At 37.5% G+C, this 20,068-nt stretch overlaps 2 protein-coding genes across 2 annotated transcripts in view; both read right to left on the bottom strand.

The window, feature by feature from the left end:
* Positions 1 to 167: 167 nt before the first annotated feature.
* Positions 168 to 20,068, bottom strand: part of LOC103722810 (RGG repeats nuclear RNA binding protein A-like) — a 29,411-nt gene continuing 9,510 nt past the window's right edge. The window contains exons 4-6 of the mRNA XM_039129304.3: positions 746 to 904; positions 598 to 660; positions 168 to 502 (exon numbers count right to left, since the gene is read on the bottom strand). Coding sequence (XP_038985232.3) covers positions 299 to 502; positions 598 to 660; positions 746 to 904 — 426 coding nt within the window. The 3' untranslated portion in view covers positions 168 to 298. The remainder of the gene's footprint in view (positions 503 to 597; positions 661 to 745; positions 905 to 20,068) is intronic.
* Positions 6,582 to 8,148, bottom strand: LOC148703584 (uncharacterized). Its single transcript, XM_088722647.2, has 2 exons — positions 6,895 to 8,148; positions 6,582 to 6,805 (listed from the first exon to the last, which is right to left on the bottom strand). The coding sequence occupies exons 1-2, from the start codon at positions 7,999 to 8,001 to the stop codon at positions 6,671 to 6,673; spliced, it is 1,242 nt and encodes a 413-aa protein (XP_088578773.2). The 5' UTR covers positions 8,002 to 8,148; the 3' UTR covers positions 6,582 to 6,670.

The following is a 20,068-nucleotide window of genomic DNA, read 5'->3' as shown; positions in this document are numbered from 1 at the left end:
GTAGTGAAAGAACGGACTAATGCACTGGAAGTGGCGCTCAAGTAGCTGATTGTTGCTCCACTGGGATGCAGATAAAAAGCATATACCACAACCAACAGTATTTTAACCGTAGTTAAACACCTTCCGCAAGAAATGTACTAATGCTAAGTGTGCATAGGAAACCAAAATTTAAATAAGTGCTCTCTTTCAGACTTGTATATTATTTTACTGAATTCAGACATCAGCCCGCTAAATTTGAAAAAGACTAGATTAGAACAATGGCAGATAAAAATTAAGCACAAGTGCCATCACAAGCACATTATTTCCCACCAAGTGTGGGGAATTGTCCAGGATCCTCGATCGAAGGGGCAGTAGCATTGACTGTAACCCCACTTCCAAAACCATCTCCAAATGGTCTGCGGTCACCTCTTCCCCTGCCACGACCACGACCAAAGCCACGGCCACCAGGACTATAATACCTTTCTCCTTCAGCAGGCTTCAAAAACTCAGTGATGCTGAAAGACTAACACAGATACAGAAACTCGTCAATCATAATTATACATAGTCAAGAAACTATTCCAAGCAAAAAAAGACATCTACAGCAGCCAAATGTATTACCTTTTTGACTCGTTCTTCTCGATCAGCATTGTCCCTCTTTTTACCCGAATCCTTATCTGTACCCTATTACAATCATTTTTTTTATATGTTAGGACAGCTAGTTCTATAGATGGAATATGAAAAAGGCAACATGACTCAGCAAGTTTACCAATTTCATAAAGACATCATCATTTCCTTTCTTAAGAGAAAGCAGCTGCATGGACTCAAAGTCCTTGTCCAGCTCAACCTTCCTCTCTTCAGGCTTCGATGCAAGCAGCGCTTTTCGTTTCTCCTCCTTTATCTTCTCATACTCCTCTAGGGTCATCTCCTATCCAATCCAGTTCAGCAAGTGAATATAGAATGTGCTAACAGAACAAGGTTGGGAACAAATGAACCAAAAAAAGGCTCCTAAGAGAACTACATATCCAAAATAGTAAGATGTAAGCGAAATTGAATGAATTGAAAATGACCACATACAATAAGTTCAAAATGATTTTAAAAAGCAACAATTTGAATTCATTTGCTTCTCTTGGTTTTTGAGGGACAGTCTGTTCTACTAATAAATAAACACAAACACAATATTCTATGAAGACTATAGTGTTGCACCAAAAATGGGGTGGAACCTGGTTTTAAAATAAATCATTTTTTCAGATTTTATGAAGTTTGAAGTAATTTCTTTCCATAATCTCTTTTTCTTTTAGATATTAAGTAAACCTATCCAGTAAACATGCCAAACTAACAATTTCTAAGTGTCACAATTTCATTCTGAAATATACCCATGTGATTTCCAAATATGTATTTATTTATATACATATGTATTCAATCTATGTCCCTACCAACTTCTCTATACAGCATAAAAAATAAAGGGTACCATGTTTCTTGACTATGGTCAAGAAAGCATTGTCAACAGAAGAAGAGGTCAATACTGGAACTTGTTGCCACTTTTCCAGCAGTACAATGAAGCATCCAATTGTGTTAGTTTATGGGAGGGGAGAAGAGAAGCCAAGAGTCATTTTTGGTCAGGACCACAAATGACCTCTAGCCATGACAACAAACTGTCGAGAACAACTTAAATGGACATTAACATAATTCCTGTCATAAGATCATAATTCTGCAGCAGGGTCATACATATCAGCAAACGCCTGCATACACGTGAGATACGAGGAAAAAAATGGAGTTGACATGCACTACCTAATTCAATTTCAATTTAAACATGAGTTGCACAAAAGAAATCTAAACTGTTGAATACACACACACACACACACATGCTTGGTAAAACAACTAGCTCAAAGTTGTTGGTGCATGGGGGTGGGCAAACAAGTATCCCATATAACAACTATGACAAGAAATGAACAGAAAAATTCAATGATAACAGTACACCAGAGCTATCAATGCATATCTAATCACCAGATCTGAAACTACATCGTTGGCACAGCCTATTTGTAATACACAACTGCACATGTTGCTGGCTAATGCCATGCAAGCCCCTTCGGATCAGCAGGAAGGTAACAGATAACAGGATATACCCCAGGCTCAAAACCTGAGTTACGTTCAGTTGGACCCGTTGACTTTTTCCTTTAAGGTGACTTCAGCATTTGCACGGTTTTAATTTGAGTTTTGAATACATCAGTGTTTCCAAAATATCTTTGATCACCAAATTTCAAATACATATGATACAGACACTGATATGTATGGCAGTTTTCTGAATTGTACGTGATATGAGAGCATGTCAATTCCTTGATGCTGCCACAACAAAAAGTATATGTAGACCAGGTGAAATGGAGTGCCTGCAATTGCACTTGGCTCATGCCATGCAAGACCCTTTGGATTGGTCATTAGCAAACAAGTAAGAAGTACAAACCAAAAAGTTAGAAAGGTGTTTTCATTTCAGCTGGGCACATCCATTACTAGTTTATAGTCTCGGCAGTACTAGCAGTTTTGCTTTGAGTTCTAAAGTCTAGAACAAAATATCAAACATTAGGACAAATAATAGAAAAATTAAAGCATGCCACAAGACAAGAACAATAAAACTTTTGAGTAAGCTGTTTGGAATTACTGGATGTACCATTTCAGTATTTTTGCACCAAAAGGATGAAATTTTCCAAAAAAATAAATTATTCTAAAAACTAACAAACATGATGAAGAATCATGTTACACATCAACTTTCAAGTCTATCACACTGCCCATTATTAGGTAGCAAGTTATCCAACTGTTTGATAGCGAACTAATTATCTAAAACATATGTAACTATTTGGGACTTGTTTGGATAAGCTAACAAGATTGGGCTGAATTTTTTGCTGGATTCGTGGTTTGCATAACCCATATGAGCATGCCCATATCAATCCAACACCCCCCAGCCCAATCCTGTGGGAAGGGAAAAAAAACCTCCACGGGTCTTTTTCCTTCCTGAAGACCAACAGACCCACAGGCTGGAGATTTAAGCTGTGGGACTTCGATGGTCCTTAGAAGATGCGGGCTGGCGGGCCAATAGGCTCAATTCCTACAGAAATATCCAAAGCCCTTAGAGTAAAAAGTTTTCTCTTAAAAAAAGCATAAAAATATGAACCTTTTTATGATTACCATCGCATCAAGGACCAAAAATGAATTCATTCAATGAAATTCTCAATATGACTGCATGGTATATGTGTGTGTGTGTGTATACACAGCTCATCTAACTCTAAGATCCAAGCTCAAAACTTAAGTCAAGCTCAAATTTTTTTGATATACCCAATTTCTTGTCATGTTCACAAAGATTCCAAAGGAGCCTATGTTTGATCTTAAGAAGAACTTCATGGTACTGGAAGGCATACTAGCAGCATTATTGACAGTAAAATGTCCAAATCTTGAATAGAAACAATCTATTTCTTAAACCACTTAATATACTGTATAAAAGCAATCATATGCAGAATTCTTTTCCTTCTAATTTTTAATATTTAATTATTTTGCAATTGCAACATGCTATATATTAAAATAGCTTTCTTCCTCGATTAATGTGTATCTTTCTGAATTCAGGAAGACGCATATACAGTTTATTTAAATTGCATATAAAAATGGGTAAATTATTGCCAAGACTTGGTGAGTCCAGAAATTTTACTTTGAATGTTTAGCTTGCATTGACAAGGAATGCCACTACATGCATCAATGAATCAACATTCATAAGAAAACAAAATGACCCAAAATATACATTACTTATTCATGTGTTTTTTTTTAAAAATGATAAAACAATCTTAGAGCGATACAAAAGCCATATATAGAATAACAATGCAAATATAATCAGTTTCAGACAATCTCTGCCAAACCACTGAAACTGGATTAAAATGCCAATTATGATCCAAAGACAAAATCAACAAGGGGTCAGCACTCAGCATTTGATCGATCATGGCCAAAGTCCATCCATACCAAATAAAAGAATACAATTTTGACCAAGGTTTTAAAAACAGGTGGACGAGAGGGCATCCCACCGCCCTGGTCGTTGGGATAAGCAAGCCGGGAAATGGACCAGGACAGGTCAAACATCCACTGTCTCAAGTGTTGGAATCTGGGCATCCAATTTTAAAGGGAAACCAAGGCGGGCCCATCCTGCAATATTTGAAACCTTGGTTTTTTGACCGGCAATTAAAAATCTTGGGTAGAATAAAAATCTTTTTTGCTGCCACAAGCAAGTTTCCTTTAACTGTTTAGAATCAATTGCTTGCATGCACCTCTAATTTCATACAACAAAAGATTAGATTGCAATATATGGTATAATAAAAGCCCGGTCCTTACAGAAATGAGAAGTTATTTGAAACACAAAATGTTACCTGCAATATTCGAGGCCCTTCCCACCAGCAATAATAAGTTGCTTGATCATAACTTTGTAAAGAGCCTGTTGCCCAAGGTGACAAGCCAAGAGGGGGGGGGGGGTTAATTGGTTTCTTTTAATTTTAACTATCTTACTTGTGTTAAATGATGAGTTAGTAAACTTAAACAAATCATAATACAAACAACAAGAAGTATAGTGGTTCGGTGCTCTCCTTAGCACCTACGTCCACTCCCCAAGCGACCCCTTGGAAATTCGCTATAATCCCGCGGATTACAGTTGGATTGTTTTCCGGGCTCACAATCCAAAAATCTTTACACTTTGGTTTTCCGGGTTCACCAAAAACCTATGTTGGTTTTACGGGCTCACCAACGAACCTATGTTGGTTTTTCGGGCTCACCAACGAACCTTTACAATTGGTTTTCCGGGTTCACCAATCAACCTATTCCGTTGGTTTTGCGGGCTAACCAACCAACCTTTACAAGTAGTTTAACAAACAAAGGAAGAAGATTTAAACTCCTAGATGAGCAAATAAAACAATATAATCTACAAAGAAGAGTTTAGAGAATATTTATCGCTTGATGTGACTTCTCTCTTCTTTGTCAAGGAAGCTTCTCTCTTTAAGGGTGGATGGAGCTCTTGATGACTCTTTGAATCTGCTCAACCACTTTTCTTTGATTTTTGAATGAAGCACTTGAATGAAGAAGATTAGGGCACTTTCTCTTTCTAGTGTACTCTTTGATATTCTTTGGAAAGGATGTTCTATCTGATGAATAGTGCCACTTTAAATAGTTTCCTACATCCATTGGACAAGCCCCAATGGTTAGAATTCAAAAACTAGCCGTTACTCACTGTTGGAAGGACAAAAAGTACTTCTGCAGAACTAGCCGTTACGCTTCTGCCCGTGTTTGGGTCGGCTCAACCTGTCCTTGGGTCGACCCAACTTTCACTTGGGTCGACTCAAACTTTTCTTGGGTCGACCCTCTCAGAAACACAGAAACTTGCAATTCAGCCTTCCTTCACTTGGGTTGACCCAACCTTTCTTTGGGTCGACTCAAGGTTCAGTTGGGTCGACTCAACTTCTTCTTGGGTCGACCCTCTCAGGGTTTCCAGAGAACCTTTTCTGTCATCTGTTCTGTCTTGCCTTTGGGTCGACCCACTCAGGGTTTGGGTCGACTCAAGCTTGAGTCGACTCAACTTCATCTTGGGTCGACCCTCTCAGTATTTCCAGAGAACCATTTTCTGAGTTGTTGAGAAGCTTGATGTTTGGGTCGACTCATGCTTTCCTTGGGTCGACCCAACTTACTGTTCATCTGTGCCATTTTTGCAGAAGTGTGCCAAATGCTTTCTTGATGTGCCGGGGTCGACCCAATCATCCTTTGGGTCGACTCAAACCACACTTTGCTGCATCTCAAGGTTAGATTCATTCATATAAACAATGAAATGTATCTTTATCAATTTATACAAATATACTGAGAGTAACAGACTTATAAATGAAGTATCGACTTAACTTATAACATACTCTTGATAATTGCTTGTTAATCATCAAAATAACACTATCATCCTCAATCTCCCCCTTTTTGATGATTACAAAATAAAGAGTATGAGCCTATTGATACTTATCTTAAAATCAGTTTTAAAAGGGCTCAAGTTGCTGAATTTCAGCTTTTCAAAATATAAGAGTGAAGTCTCCCCCTATATCATTCAAATGTTTCCAATTTGACCTTTTTGAATTGCTCCCCCTTTCATTTATAATTCATTAAAGATGAAACTCCAAAAATTTGAGATAAAACATGAGTTTCAGGTTATGTATCGAGGTGTGAAAGGTGCGTGCCAAATTCTGAAATTTTATGTGCCAAATTCTGAAATTTGATAGAAATTTTTGATTTGATCATTTTCATTGTTACAAATTGCTCTCCCTTAAATGTATGTGCTTTCCAATATGATTTTCAATTTGTTTTACAAGTTATTTCTCTTTTCTTACACAACTTCTTATTTCTCTTTCTTTACTTCAACTTCTTATTACTCTTTCTTTACTTCTTCCCCTTTTTGTTATCATCAAATAGGTGCATGAGAAAAGACACAATAAATAACAAACATTCAAACTTCATTGATCAAAATAGGAACATTTTAGTACATTCATGCCAAAAACAAAAGCAAATACAATGTTCCTCAATCAAAGTTTAAGATACATGATAAACACAAAATACATATGAGAACTAGATACCTATCCTAGGCTCTAAACAGAAATACTAATATCAGCCTAGGAAGTATCTAATGGCTGGGATTTAGTCCTCATCCTCCTAGTATACGTGGCGAGGGGAGGTCGAGCCTGGTGAGACTGTGTCTGGCGTGGAGCACGACGAGCTGGATGACTCTGTGCCGAAATCTCTGACTCAGCAGCCTGTGGCACAGATAGTCCATGGGTCTCTCTCTCTCCGGAGTGCTCCTATCTGCTGCCTCAGATCACTGATCTCAGCAGACATGATGTCCAATCGGCTCGTCAGCCCATCAGTGACAGTCCTCGCATGAGCTGACATAATATCTAATCTGCTCGTCAGCCCGTCAGTGATAGTCCTCGCCTGAGCTGACATAATCTCAGTCATCCTACTCCAGAAATCATCTGTATCTCTCGGAGGAACAGATGACGATGGTCCAGCCTCCGAAGGTGCAGTAGGATGATCCATATGCTCCTCATCCTCAGGGATAGGGTCTCCAATATCTGGTACATCACCCTCTGGTGCCTCACCCTGAATCCCTGCTCCAATATGAACCCACTGCCCGTTCACTTTCTCATACCCCATACGTATAAGTGTCCGTGCAATGTATGTATCAGTAAAGAATAGATGCCTGGATGCCTCCCCCTCGACAGATATGCCGTGCTGTCGAAAAATCAAAGTGAGTATCATACCATAAGGTAGGGATACTCTGGAGTTGCAGATCACCTTCCTCATCTGTCTCAGAATCATAGCCGGGAGATTCAGGGGAATACCCTGAATAATATGCTCCATCACTACTAGATCTCGCTCAGTGATGAGATCGAATCTCCCGCTCTTCGGAAATAAAATCCTATTTATGATACTGAGCAGTAATCTCATTTCAGCAGATAAAGAGCTTGCAATTACCTTCTCCGAAAAGTCGAAGTCTTCATTTTCCATTATCAACTGCAGGGCTCTCATCTTGTTTTCTGGCTTTTCCGGAGTGGCTCCTTCGCAGGGAAGATGAAGTAGCTCACTCAAACTCTCCTCGGAAACTCGAACCCTAACTCCTCGAACTTCTGAAATAAGCCCTCCCATTCCAGTTTTAAGGAAGGCATAGAACTCCCGAACTAATCCGGGGTAGATCATCACATCTAGGGAGCAAAGATACTCCCAACCTTGCCTTTGGATCCATTCCCTCAAAAGGAACCCTTCTTGATCAAAGAACTCGGAATGGATCCTTCTCCCCGTTGTAACTAGTCTCCCCGCAAATCTTGCAAGTATAACTGAGGGGGAAGGAGGAGGAGGTGGCTCTGCACGTGCCTCACGTTGTGGAGACACTGTAGATGGCTCCGTAGCATGTCTTTCCTCACGTTGGATCCGTGAGACTCTTCCGGATCTCTTGGCTACGGCTCTTTTGGGTCCCATTTCTCCAAGATCTTAAGGAAATCTACTGTTTGGAGATGTTTGGAGGAGTTTGGAGAGTGAGGAATAGAATATTCAGAAGAGGACAAGGGCAAACAGTGCCCTAATAGAGCTCTCGGGTCCCCCTTTTAACAGCGGAGTCCCGACGTTGGGTCGACTCAAGAAATTTCTTGGGTCGACTCAACGTTGGGTCGACCCTATTCTGGGTTGGGTCGACCCAAGTGCAGAATTTTTTCTTTTCTCTTTCTTTTTGCTTCTAAAAATTTTTCTTGCTTCCAATTCTTATAAATTCTTTCTGGGACAATGATACATGAGTAAGGAATCTATAGATGACAAGTTTGACTCATGTTTCATGGGTTTTTAGAAATTGGAGGAATGTATCACGAGACTACTTGCTCCTTTTTATATTTCTTCAATAAAAAGGATCACATATGCCTAATTCCCTCCTTAGCGTGCAGAATCTATCTTCACTCAATGGTTTTGTGAATATGTCGGCTAATTGTTTTTCAGTACATATATGCTCAATACATATGTTTCCATTTTGCACATGATCCCTAATAAAATGATATCGTATTTCTATGTGTTTGGCTTTAGAATGCTGAACCGGATTTTTAGTAAGATTGATGGCACTAGTATTATCACACTTAATAGGAATATTATCTAGCTTAACTCCATAGTCCTCTAGTTGTTGCTTAAGCCATAGTACTTGAGCACAACAACTACCAGCAGCTATATATTCAGCTTCAGCTGTTGACAGTGCCACTGAATTCTGCTTTTTGCTAAACCATGATACTAAGTTGTTTCCTAAGAATTGACATGTGCCACTTGTGCTCTTCCTATCTAATTTGCATCCAGCAAAATCAGCTCATGATCTAGAAGAATAGATTGAGCAACAAAAGACAAAGTTGATTAGGAGTTGAGACCTAGTTTCTTGGTGATTTTGTAGTTTTCTATTCCAAGAAAAATGGAACCTTTCATTTAGATTTGAACAGGTAGACCTCGATGATATACATAGAAGCTTTATTCCCTGGTTTTGGAAACTAATTTGACGGAAGTAAATAGTGTAAAAACTCTCCATTTTTAGGTTCATACAAAACTCATCTTGTTTATTGTTTATAAGGGTGTTATTGAGTCGAGCAGGGCCAGGTTTAGTGAATCCAGCCCTAGACCTGTTGATCTTATGGTCTAAATGATTCATAATCTGTTGGGGGGTCAAGTTGGGTTTGCATTCAGTAATTAAAATATAACAAATCCTTGGAGGTGATTTACATATGTTTAGACCTACAGCTTACTAAGCGTGCATAAGGTCCAAATTGGTTTGGAACAGGTCCAAGTTTCCCATTGGGTACCAAAAAATATATCTTGGACAATTGATTAAGCTAATACTATCCATGCTTTCTAAAGTTTAACAATGAAACAAGCAACTAAATACTCTAAAAATTGAATTATGAAGAGTAAGCACTTGATAGTTAACCATTTATATTGATTGACTTAAAACTTGAAAAGAGGCAACTAATTTAAAGTCTAGACAAATATAAAAACATGTTATAATATGTCATTATTTTTATTCTTTCCACTCAACTAAGTTATATAAAAAATTTCATATGCCAAGACTTTAGAAATTGAAGTATATATGAATAAAATTAATATTATAGATATAAATAAATTGGGTATAGGTATTTGTGACCATGTTCGGTTGGCTCTAAAATTGTCAAACCTAGACTAGACTTGGAATTTTTAATAGGTCTGACTTTGAATCCACAACCTATCCATTCATCGGTGGGTTGAGATTAGGACCAACATGGATTGTTATGGATTTAAGTCAAGTAAGTTTATGAGTTAGAGTGATGACCCTCATTGTTTGTTTTGTTATGTGATGGATTCAAATTGGGAGGATTGATGGAAGAAATCCCTTCTCTCTTTGACACAAGTGAGGTTTGTTAGATAGAAGTACATACCTATGATACTTGGAAAAAGGAAACGAGAGAATTAAGTTGGTTATCGAGGCATGTGGTGTAGATTCTAGAAGGAGACAGTGCCATGAGTCCTAAGTTGTTAGGATATTGGAGGGTGTGCATGACTGAAAAGGATCACTAAACTTGTTGCGAATCATTTTGGCCACTTCGAGTCAATTTGGACAAGTTTAGGAGCAACACTTAATATATTTAGGAATTTGATGATATTTGGTTTTCAAAATAAACTGATGAAAGTAAAACTTTCATTTTTCGAGTAAGATTTTGACTTGGCATATCTTCGAATTAGGGAGAAGTTAAGTGATATAGGAATCAAGATCTAACCCCAAAAGGATGCTTTGTATATTAGTTTTCTATCAATTAAAAAATTCAAAATAGATAAGCAAACCTACTTTCAATTTTCTATATTTTACTTTTTAGTTTTATAAGAGGCGCGAGTTCAAAAGATTGAAGAAATTGCTTCCACCTCTTTTCAATCAACTAGTATAATCGGTAGAACTAGATAACTGTTAGTTTGTAAATTTGAGGTCTTCTGAAAAAAGGAAAATGCTATGGGCTAAAGAGAACCTCAAATGTGCATGAGTCAAGGAGAAGAGCATGCATGTAGGTGTCCATGTGAAAAGGGTAGTCTCATTAAAAATTACTGAAAGACGTTAACAAAAAAATGAGAATATCATATGATATAATAAGTGATACGATTTTAAGTTGCACATAAAAGGAGGTATGCAATGGATTAGAAGGATTTGAAGAGGGGAGTCTATGGTTAACATTTGGTGCAAAAAGGATGTAGGATAGGAAGATTGGCATTGTAAATATACTAGTAAAATAATATTGATGTGGGTACAGATCTATGAACAATTTAGGACAAATTTAAAATTTGCATGCCTGAGTAGGAATCGATTTTATATTACTTTTAATTTTTATATTTTCTTATACACTATCTTATCATACAAATGTGGAAGAAATAGACCTCTGTACCCCAACCTGAATCATGTAAACCTTGTGCTATTTTATACCACCGGATGTAGCTTAGTTTTGCATGAACCACTTAGTTTCATGTGCTTCCTCTTTTTATTTGCTTTTACTTTCTTTAGTTGAACTCTCTGGCAAATATATTTACATATAACTCGGTCAGTAAACAAAAGGATACTAGGATGTTGGACAGGGGCTAGCTTATACTCCAGGACATCCCAACACGAATATATGAATGAAAGTCATTTATTCCTAATCAAGAGAGAGAGTTCCTCTAGTATTCTTTATTTTTCCTTTTCCTTCTCAACAATAGATCCATGAAGGGGTGAGCTTCTACCTATTTACATTCACGGTTTTGCATATATTTTTAATATGGGAGGCATAATTTTGTCAAACGTGTCTGACATAGAAAAAAAACTACATGAAGAGCAATAGATCCATTGTCCAAAGCCCTAATGCAGAGGAAGAGATATATATAGGAATCAACCTAGGGCCATGATATACATACATACATACATGTGTGTGTGTGTGTATTCGCGTATTTCTTTGTTCCACTCAGATAATATCTTAACTTTTGTACAATTTAGCTTGCCGGCTTGACTTTTTTAATTGTATCAATGAACTGGTAGGGTCTTTCAAAGCCCCCATCTCCTTTGGATGATGTAAGAGAGGTGAAGGAGAAGGCATATTTTCCATCCAATATTCTTACATGAAAAATAAATCATGCTGCATCATTATTTTTTTTTTCTAGATTTTGCGCCTTCAGCTCATAATATTACTGTCTCAGAAAATTTCACTCATCAAGGAGGCATGGCCGATGAAAGCAACGATATTCTGCAGGGACATCCTGATGCCTTCATGAATACGGCTACCGTGGAACCTGCAGTACCTCAGGTACACGACATAGATTTCGGATTCCATATTCAACAGGGTCCTCCGTTGCCCGAAAATTGGAACAATAAACGGAAACTTGAAGTCTTCGATGAATCTGATGGAACGAGCTGGTCGATTGAAAATGAGACGGTAATTAGAATCGTAAAAATGTTCAAGTCTGCCCCAGGTCAAAGCACGCATGAAATTCGTCAGGTGCGCAAGAAAAATAAGGAATAGGATAGAATGTGGCATCTCACAAACACTAAATTCTATATCTTGTCAGTTTCCCTTGGAATGAGTTGCAGACTATATATCATCTTCCCATCATGCATGGATTCTAAGAAGCTATGACACGGAACTTACTTTTTATTATTTACTGGTACTATCTGACCCTTGTTCTTTCGGGGTCGCACTTGCACCAGATTCTGCATCACCTTCCATGGTCCCTGAGAGTGCCATGCACCAAGACCCGGATTTAAGCCATCAGTCTTCCATGCCAAATCAAGAAGGCTTAAGCCAAATCATGGGAAGTGCGCATATTTACGCACATGATGAAATTGGTCAGGTGCGCAAGAAAACTAAAGGAATGGGATAGAATGTGGCATCTCCCTAACACTAAATTCTATATCTTGTTAGTTTCTGTAGGAATGAGTTGCAGACTATCATCTTCCCATCATGCATGGATTCTAAGCAGCTATGACACGGAACTTACTTTTTATTATTTACTTGTACTATCTGACCCTTGTTCTTTCGGTGTCGCACTTGCAGTCACATGCTGCATCAGGCACTGAAGGCAATCAATCTACTATGCAATTCCCACCACATCCATCTGGCGCAGCAGGTATTTCAAATGAGAGGGCCACGCACCAAGACATAAACCAATCGAATGTGCGTACCAGCGAGCACACCATTATCCCAAGTCAACAACTTCCTGCAACACCAACAACCAACAAAATGTAGAAGACAAATTATCCCAAGTCAACAACTTCCTGCAACACCAACAACCAACAAAACGATCTGACCTAGAGAAGAGAGTTCTGAGCACACCATTGGTCCATTGTTTATAACATAACGCTCTGACCTAGGGAAAACGGTTAGGAAAAGGCTCTAGGTCAATCACATAATCATCAATTGATATCTGATTGTGGTCAGTTGAACTTTCACCGGCTGTGGAGAATTGCTCGCTGGTACGCACATTCGATTGGTTTATGTCTTGGTGCGTGGCCCTCTCATTTGAAATACCTGCTGCGCCAGATGGATGTGGTGGGAATTGCATAGTAGATTGATTGCCTTCAGTGCCTGATGCAGCATGTGACTGCAAGTGCGACACCGAAAGAACAAGGGTCAGATAGTACAAGTAAATAATAAAAAGTAAGTTCCGTATCATAGCTGCTTAGAATCCATGCATGATGGGAAGATGATAGTCTGCAACTCATTCCTACAGAAACTAACAAGATATAGAATTTAGTGTTAGGGAGATGCCACATTCTATCCCATTCCTTTAGTTTTCTTGCGCACCTGACCAATTTCATCATGTGCGTAAATATGCGCACTTCCCATGATTTGGCATGGAAGACTGATGGCTTAAATCCGGGTCTTGGTGCATGGCACTCTCAGGGACCATGGAAGGTGATGCAGAATCTGGTGCAAGTGCGACCCCGAAAGAACAAGGGTCAGATAGTACCAGTAAATAATAAAAAGTAAGTTCCGTGTCATAGCTTCTTAGAATCCATGCATGATGGGAAGATGATATATAGTCTGCAACTCATTCCAAGGGAAACTGACAAGATATAGAATTTAGTGTTTGTGAGATGCCACATTCTATCCTATTCCTTATTTTTCTTTCGCACCTGACGAATTTCATGCGTGCTTTGACCTGGGGCAGACTTGAACATTTTTACGATTCTAATTACCGTCTCATTTTCAATCGACCAGCTCGTTCCATCAGATTCATCGAAGACTTCAAGTTTCCGTTTATTGTTCCAATTTCCGGGCAACGGAGGACCCTGTTGAATATGGAATCCGAAATCTATGCCGTGTACCTGAGGTGCTGCAGGTTCCACGGTAGCCGTATTCATGAAGGCATCAGGATGTCCCTGCAGAATATCGTTGCTTTCATCGGCCATGCCTCCTTGATGAGTGAAATTTTCTGAGACAGTAATATTATGAGCTGAAGGCGCAAAATCTAGAAAAAAAAATAATGATGCAGCATGATTTATTTTTCATGTAAGAATATTGAATGGAAAATATGCCTTCTCCTTCACCTCTCTTACATCATCCAAAGGAGATGGGGGCTTTGAAAGACCCTACCAGTTCATTGATACAATTAAAAAAGTCAAGCCGGCAAGCTAAATTGTACAAAAGTTAAGATATTATCTGAGTGGAACAAAGAAATACCCGAATACACACACACACACATATATATATATATGTATGTATGTATGTATGTATGTATGTATGTATATATGTATATCATGGCCCTAGGTTGATTCCTATATATATCTCTTCCTCTGCATTAGGGCTTTGCAGTGCCGGCCCGAGCGTTAGGCGACCGAGGCGGTCGCCTAAGGCCTCAGGCCAATGGAGGGCCTCCGGGAGGCGTGACCAAAAGGAAGCAAAGGCCCCATGTGAAAACAGGAACAGGAGCTTCCCCCTTGATGGAAGGCTACGAGTCTTCCCCCTTGATGGAAGGGAGGTGGAGAGTTTCCTGGCCTGCAGAGAGGCAATTTGGGAAGTTGGGGACAGTAGTTTTGTTTTGGGTGGAGAGAGAGAGAGGAGGAGGGATTTGGTTGGCTTGATACACGCCTGAAGCCACTCTTATCTTTCATCCCTTCTCTTTTTTGGTTTTAGTCTTGGTTTTCCTTCCCTCACATTACTCCTGATCCAGCTGGGCCATCGGGAAGAAAGATAGAGGGATTGGAGATGGACTTCTTGAGTTCTTGGAGGGTGGAGATTCTTTTAATTTTCTCCTCTGGGTTTCTTCTCCCCTCTTGGGTGGTAGAGAGAGAAAAGGAGGGAGGGGGTTGAATGGCTGCTGTGCTGTGATGTTGCAGTTGCTGCTTGGGTACTCACTTGAAGGGGAGATGGTGGGATGGGACTTTTATTAATTAGATGGAGTGAATTTCCCATAATACCCCTACTTTCTCTTATAGAGAGGCTTCTTTCTGGACAAATTCTTTTCTTTACCTTGACCATGAAGTGCCACGGGATGACCTTTTCTTATTCTGCTCTTGCTTGACATGGTAAACAGTATTGCCCAGCATTATCTCAATTATTTAATCAGTTTTATGGCCCGGCAATTACATTTCTGTGTTTCCATTCAAAAATTATATTAAACTGAAAAAACTTTTTGTCTACTTTTGTTAGATTCATGTATCTTTGTTGAAATAGTGTACTTGATAGCTATCTATTTTCATATTATTTTTTTAATATTTTATATTTATTAAAAAATTTATTATTAAAAAAAAAAAAGGCCTCATTCATTGGATTCGCTTTAGGCCCCCAAATGTATCGGGCCGCCCCTGGGGCTTTGGACAATGGATCTATTGCTCTTCATGTAGTTTTTTTTCTATGTCAGACACGTTTGACAAAATTATGCCTCCCATATTAAAAATATATGCAAAACCGTGAATGTAAATAGGTAGAAGCTCACCCCTTCATGGATCTATTGTTGAGAAGGAAAAGGAAAAATAAAGAATACTAGAGGAACTCTCTCTCTTGATTAGGAATAAATGACTTTCATTCATATATTCGTGTTGGGATGTCCTGGAGTATAAGCTAGCCCCTGTCCAACATCCTAGTATCCTTTTGTTTACTGACCGAGTTATATGTAAATATATTTGCCAGAGAGTTCAACTAAAGAAAGTAAAAGCAAATAAAAAGAGGAAGCACATGAAACTAAGTGGTTCATGCAAAACTAAGCTACATCCGGTGGTATAAAATAGCACAAGGTTTACATGATTCAGGTTGGGGTACAGAGGTCTATTTCTTCCACATTTGTATGATAAGATAGTGTATAAGAAAATATAAAAATTAAAAGTAATATAAAATCGATTCCTACTCAGGCATGCAAATTTTAAATTTGTCCTAAATTGTTCATAGATCTGTACCCACATCAATATTATTTTACTAGTATATTTACAATGCCAATCTTCCTATCCTACATCCTTTTTGCACCAAATGTTAACCATAGACTCCCCTCTTCAAATCCTTCTAATCCATTGCATACCTCCTTTTATGTGCAACTTAAAATCGTATCACTTATTATATCATATGATATTCTCATTTTTTTGTTAACGTCTTTCAGTAATTTTTAATGAGACTACCCTTTTCACATGGACACCTACATGCATGCTCTTCTCCTTGACTCATGCACATTTGAGGTTCTCTTTAGCCCATAGCATTTTCCTTTTTTCAGAAGACCTCAAATTTACAAACTAACAGTTATCTAGTTCTACCGATTATACTAGTTGATTGAAAAGAGGTGGAAGCAATTTCTTCAATCTTTTGAACTCGTGCCTCTTATAAAACTAAAAAGTAAAATATAGAAAATTGAAAGTAGGTTTGCTTATCTATTTTGAATTTTTTAATTGATAGAAAACTAATATACAAAGCATCCTTTTGGGGTTAGATCTTGATTCCTATATCACTTAACTTCTCCCTAATTCGAAGATATGCCAAGTCAAAATCTTACTCGAAAAATGAAAGTTTTACTTTCATCAGTTTATTTTGAAAACCAAATATCATCAAATTCCTAAATATATTAAGTGTTGCTCCTAAACTTGTCCAAATTGACTCGAAGTGGCCAAAATGATTCGCAACAAGTTTAGTGATCCTTTTCAGTCATGCACACCCTCCAATATCCTAACAACTTAGGACTCATGGCACTGTCTCCTTCTAGAATCTACACCACGTGCCTCGATAACCAACTTAATTCTCTCATTTCCTTTTTCCAAGTATCATAGGTATGTACTTCTATCTAACAAACCTCACTTGTGTCAAAGAGAGAAGGGATTTCTTCCATCAATCCTCCCAATTTGAATCCATCACATAACAAAACAAACAATGAGGGTCATCACTCTAACTCATAAACTTACTTGACCTAAATCCATAACAATCCATGTTGGTCCTAATCTCAACCCACCGATGAATGGATAGGTTGTGGATTCAAAGTCAGACCTATTAAAAATTCCAAGTCTAGTCTAGGTTTGACAATTTTAGAGCCAACCGAACATGGTCACAAATACCTATACCCAATTTATTTATATCTATAATATTAATTTTATTCATATATACTTCAATTTCTAAAGTCTTGGCATATGAAATTTTTTATATAACTTAGTTGAGTGGAAAGAATAAAAATAATGACATATTATAACATGTTTTTATATTTGTCTAGACTTTAAATTAGTTGCCTCTTTTCAAGTTTTAAGTCAATCAATATAAATGGTTAACTATCAAGTGCTTACTCTTCATAATTCAATTTTTAGAGTATTTAGTTGCTTGTTTCATTGTTAAACTTTAGAAAGCATGGATAGTATTAGCTTAATTAATTGTCCAAGATATATTTTTTGGTACCCAATGGAAAACTTGGACCTGTTCCAAACCAATTTGGACCTTATGCACGCTTAGTAAGCTGTAGGTCTAAACATATGTAAATCACCTCCAAGGATTTGTTATATTTTAATTACTGAATGCAAACCCAACTTGACCCCCCAACAGATTATGAATCATTTAGACCATAAGATCAACAGGTCTAGGGCTGGATTCACTAAACCTGGCCCTGCTCGACTCAATAACACCCTTATAAACAATAAACAAGATGAGTTTTGTATGAACCTAAAAATGGAGAGTTTTTACACTATTTACTTCCATCAAATTAGTTTCCAAAACCAGGGAATAAAGCTTCTATGTATATCATCGAGGTCTACCTGTTCAAATCTAAATGAAAGGTTCCATTTTTCTTGGAATAGAAAACTACAAAATCACCAAGAAACTAGGTCTCAACTCCTAATCAACTTTGTCTTTTGTTGCTCAATCTATTCTTCATAGATCATGAGCTAAGCCCCGATCAACATTTACTACAAAATCACCAAGAAACTAGGCCACTTGTGCTCTTCCTATCTAATACTTCCTCCTCAATAAAACCATTTAAGAATGCACTTTTTACATCCATTTGATACAATTTGAAATCCATGAAACATGCAAATGCTAGAAGTAATCTAATAGCCTCTAATCTAGCTACAGGAGCAAATGTTTCATCAAAATCTATTCCTTCTTCTTGATTGTATCCCTTAGCTACAAGTCTAGCCTTTTTTCTTATAACTAACCCATTTTCATCTAATTTATTTCTAAAGATCCATTTTGTTCCAATTACTGAGTTATGCTTTGGTCTTTCAGTTAATGTCCATACATTGCTTCTTTTGAATTGATTTAATTCTTCTTGCATGGCATTTATCCAATTAGTATCTTTTTCAGCTTCTTCATAAGTCTTAGGTTCTAATTGTGAAACAAAAGCAAGATAATCATTTAAATTTCTAAGAGATGATCGAGTTCTTACCCCTTGAGATGGATCACCAATGATTAAGTCTATAGGGTGTCCATATGCATACCTCCATTCCTTTAGCAAGTTTTGAGATTGTGGTGGCACGCAATCATCTCCCTTATCTTGAATTGGCACGTCATTAATATTCAACTTTTCAAAGTCGATAATTCCTGTATCATCATCAAGTATATTTTCTTTCCTAGCAGACTCACTATCAGACTCATCAAATATAACATTAACTGACTCTTCCACTACAAGAGTTCTTTTATTGAATACTCTGTATGCCCTGCTAGATGTGGAGTATCCTAAGAAGATACCTTCATCTGACTTGGCATCAAATTTACTTAGATCCTCCTTGCCATTGTTTAAGATGAAACATCTACATCCAAATACTCTAAGATATTTAGCAGTTGGTTTCTTATTCTTACAAAGTTCATAAGGAGTTTTCTTGGTTATTGGTCGTATTAAAACTCGATTTAGAATATGGCAAGCAGTGCTTATAGCTTCAGCCCAAAAGTACTTTGGAAGATTTGACTCACACAACATCATGCGTGCCATTTCTGCCAATGTCCTATTTTTCCTTTCAACAACCCCATTTTGTTGAGGCGTTCTAGGTGCTGAAAATTGATGTGAAATACCATTTTTATTACAAAATTCTTCAAAGTGTTGATTTTCAAATTCAGTACCATGATCACTTCGAATTGCTACTAAGGTGAGTTTCTTTTCATTTATGATATTATTATATAGTTTCAAGAATTCTGAAAATGCTTCATTCTTATGTGCCAAAAATGAAACCCATGTATATCTTGAAAAATCATCAACAATAACTAGTCCATACTTCTTCCCTCCTAGACTCGCAGTTCTTTGATTTGAAAGATGATTTAGTTTGTTTTCCCAATGAACATGGTCCACAAATTTTCTCCTTTTCAAAAATCAATTTTGGCACATCTTTTATTAGTTCCTTCTTGACTAGTTTTGATATTAATTCCATACTAGCATGTCCTAGTCTACGATGCCAAAGCCAACTTGTTTCATTTTTCTTTTCTTCATTAGTAATTAAGCATAATCCATTTTTCTTGCCTAAATCATGAAGATCTACCAAGTAAATATTTCTTTGCCTTTGTCCTACAAGTGCAATGCTATTATTTTTAGGATTTGTGATTATGCATACTGATGCTTCAAATGTGACTTTAAACCCTTTATCACAAAATTGACTTATGCTAAGCAGGTTATGTTTCAAACCCTTAACTAATAAGACATTTTCTATAAATATAGATGGAGTAATGAAAATTTTACCCTTTCCAATGATATGCCCTTTACCATTGTCTCCATAGGTTACTACTCCACCCTTCTTTGATTCCAAGGTGACAAATTGATCTACGTCACCGGTCATGTGTCTTGAACTGCCGCTATCTAGATACCATCGTTTTTCCACTTTATCAGCTGCAAGACACCCCTGCAATCAAGATCAAGAAAGAGCTTTAGGTACCCAAACTATGTTGGGTCCTTTAGGGTTAGTACTTGATGTTCCTTTTGGAACCCAAACTTTCTTGAATTTAATCTTTTGATTATTACTTAATTTGTTTTGACTGGACTTTCTATAGTTACATTCATATGCTCTATGTCCTAATTTATTGCAGCAATGACAAGTAATATTTTCACTTTTAGCTTTTACAAAAATGTTCTTTAAGAATTTTTGTTTCCTATT

The sequence above is a fragment of the Phoenix dactylifera genome, chromosome 5, assembly GCF_051530095.1.
Source record: "Phoenix dactylifera cultivar Ajwa chromosome 5, Ajwa_hap1_PhDact_Kaust_v1.1, whole genome shotgun sequence".
Lineage (NCBI taxonomy): Eukaryota > Viridiplantae > Streptophyta > Magnoliopsida > Arecales > Arecaceae > Phoenix > Phoenix dactylifera.
Note: the sequence above shows the minus strand (reverse complement) of the source record. Positions and strands in the feature narration are given on the sequence as shown.

Bases quoted from the DNA above. Each gene is read 5' to 3' on its own strand.
- LOC148703584 (XM_088722647.2), bottom strand. From the start codon at position 8,001: ATGGGACCCAAAAGAGCCGTAGCCAAGAGATCCGGAAGAGTCTCACGG. The intron at 6,806-6,894 runs GTCACTGATGGG...CCGGAGAGAGAG, and splicing joins TGTCAGCTCATGCGAGGACT to AGACCCATGGACTATCTGTG.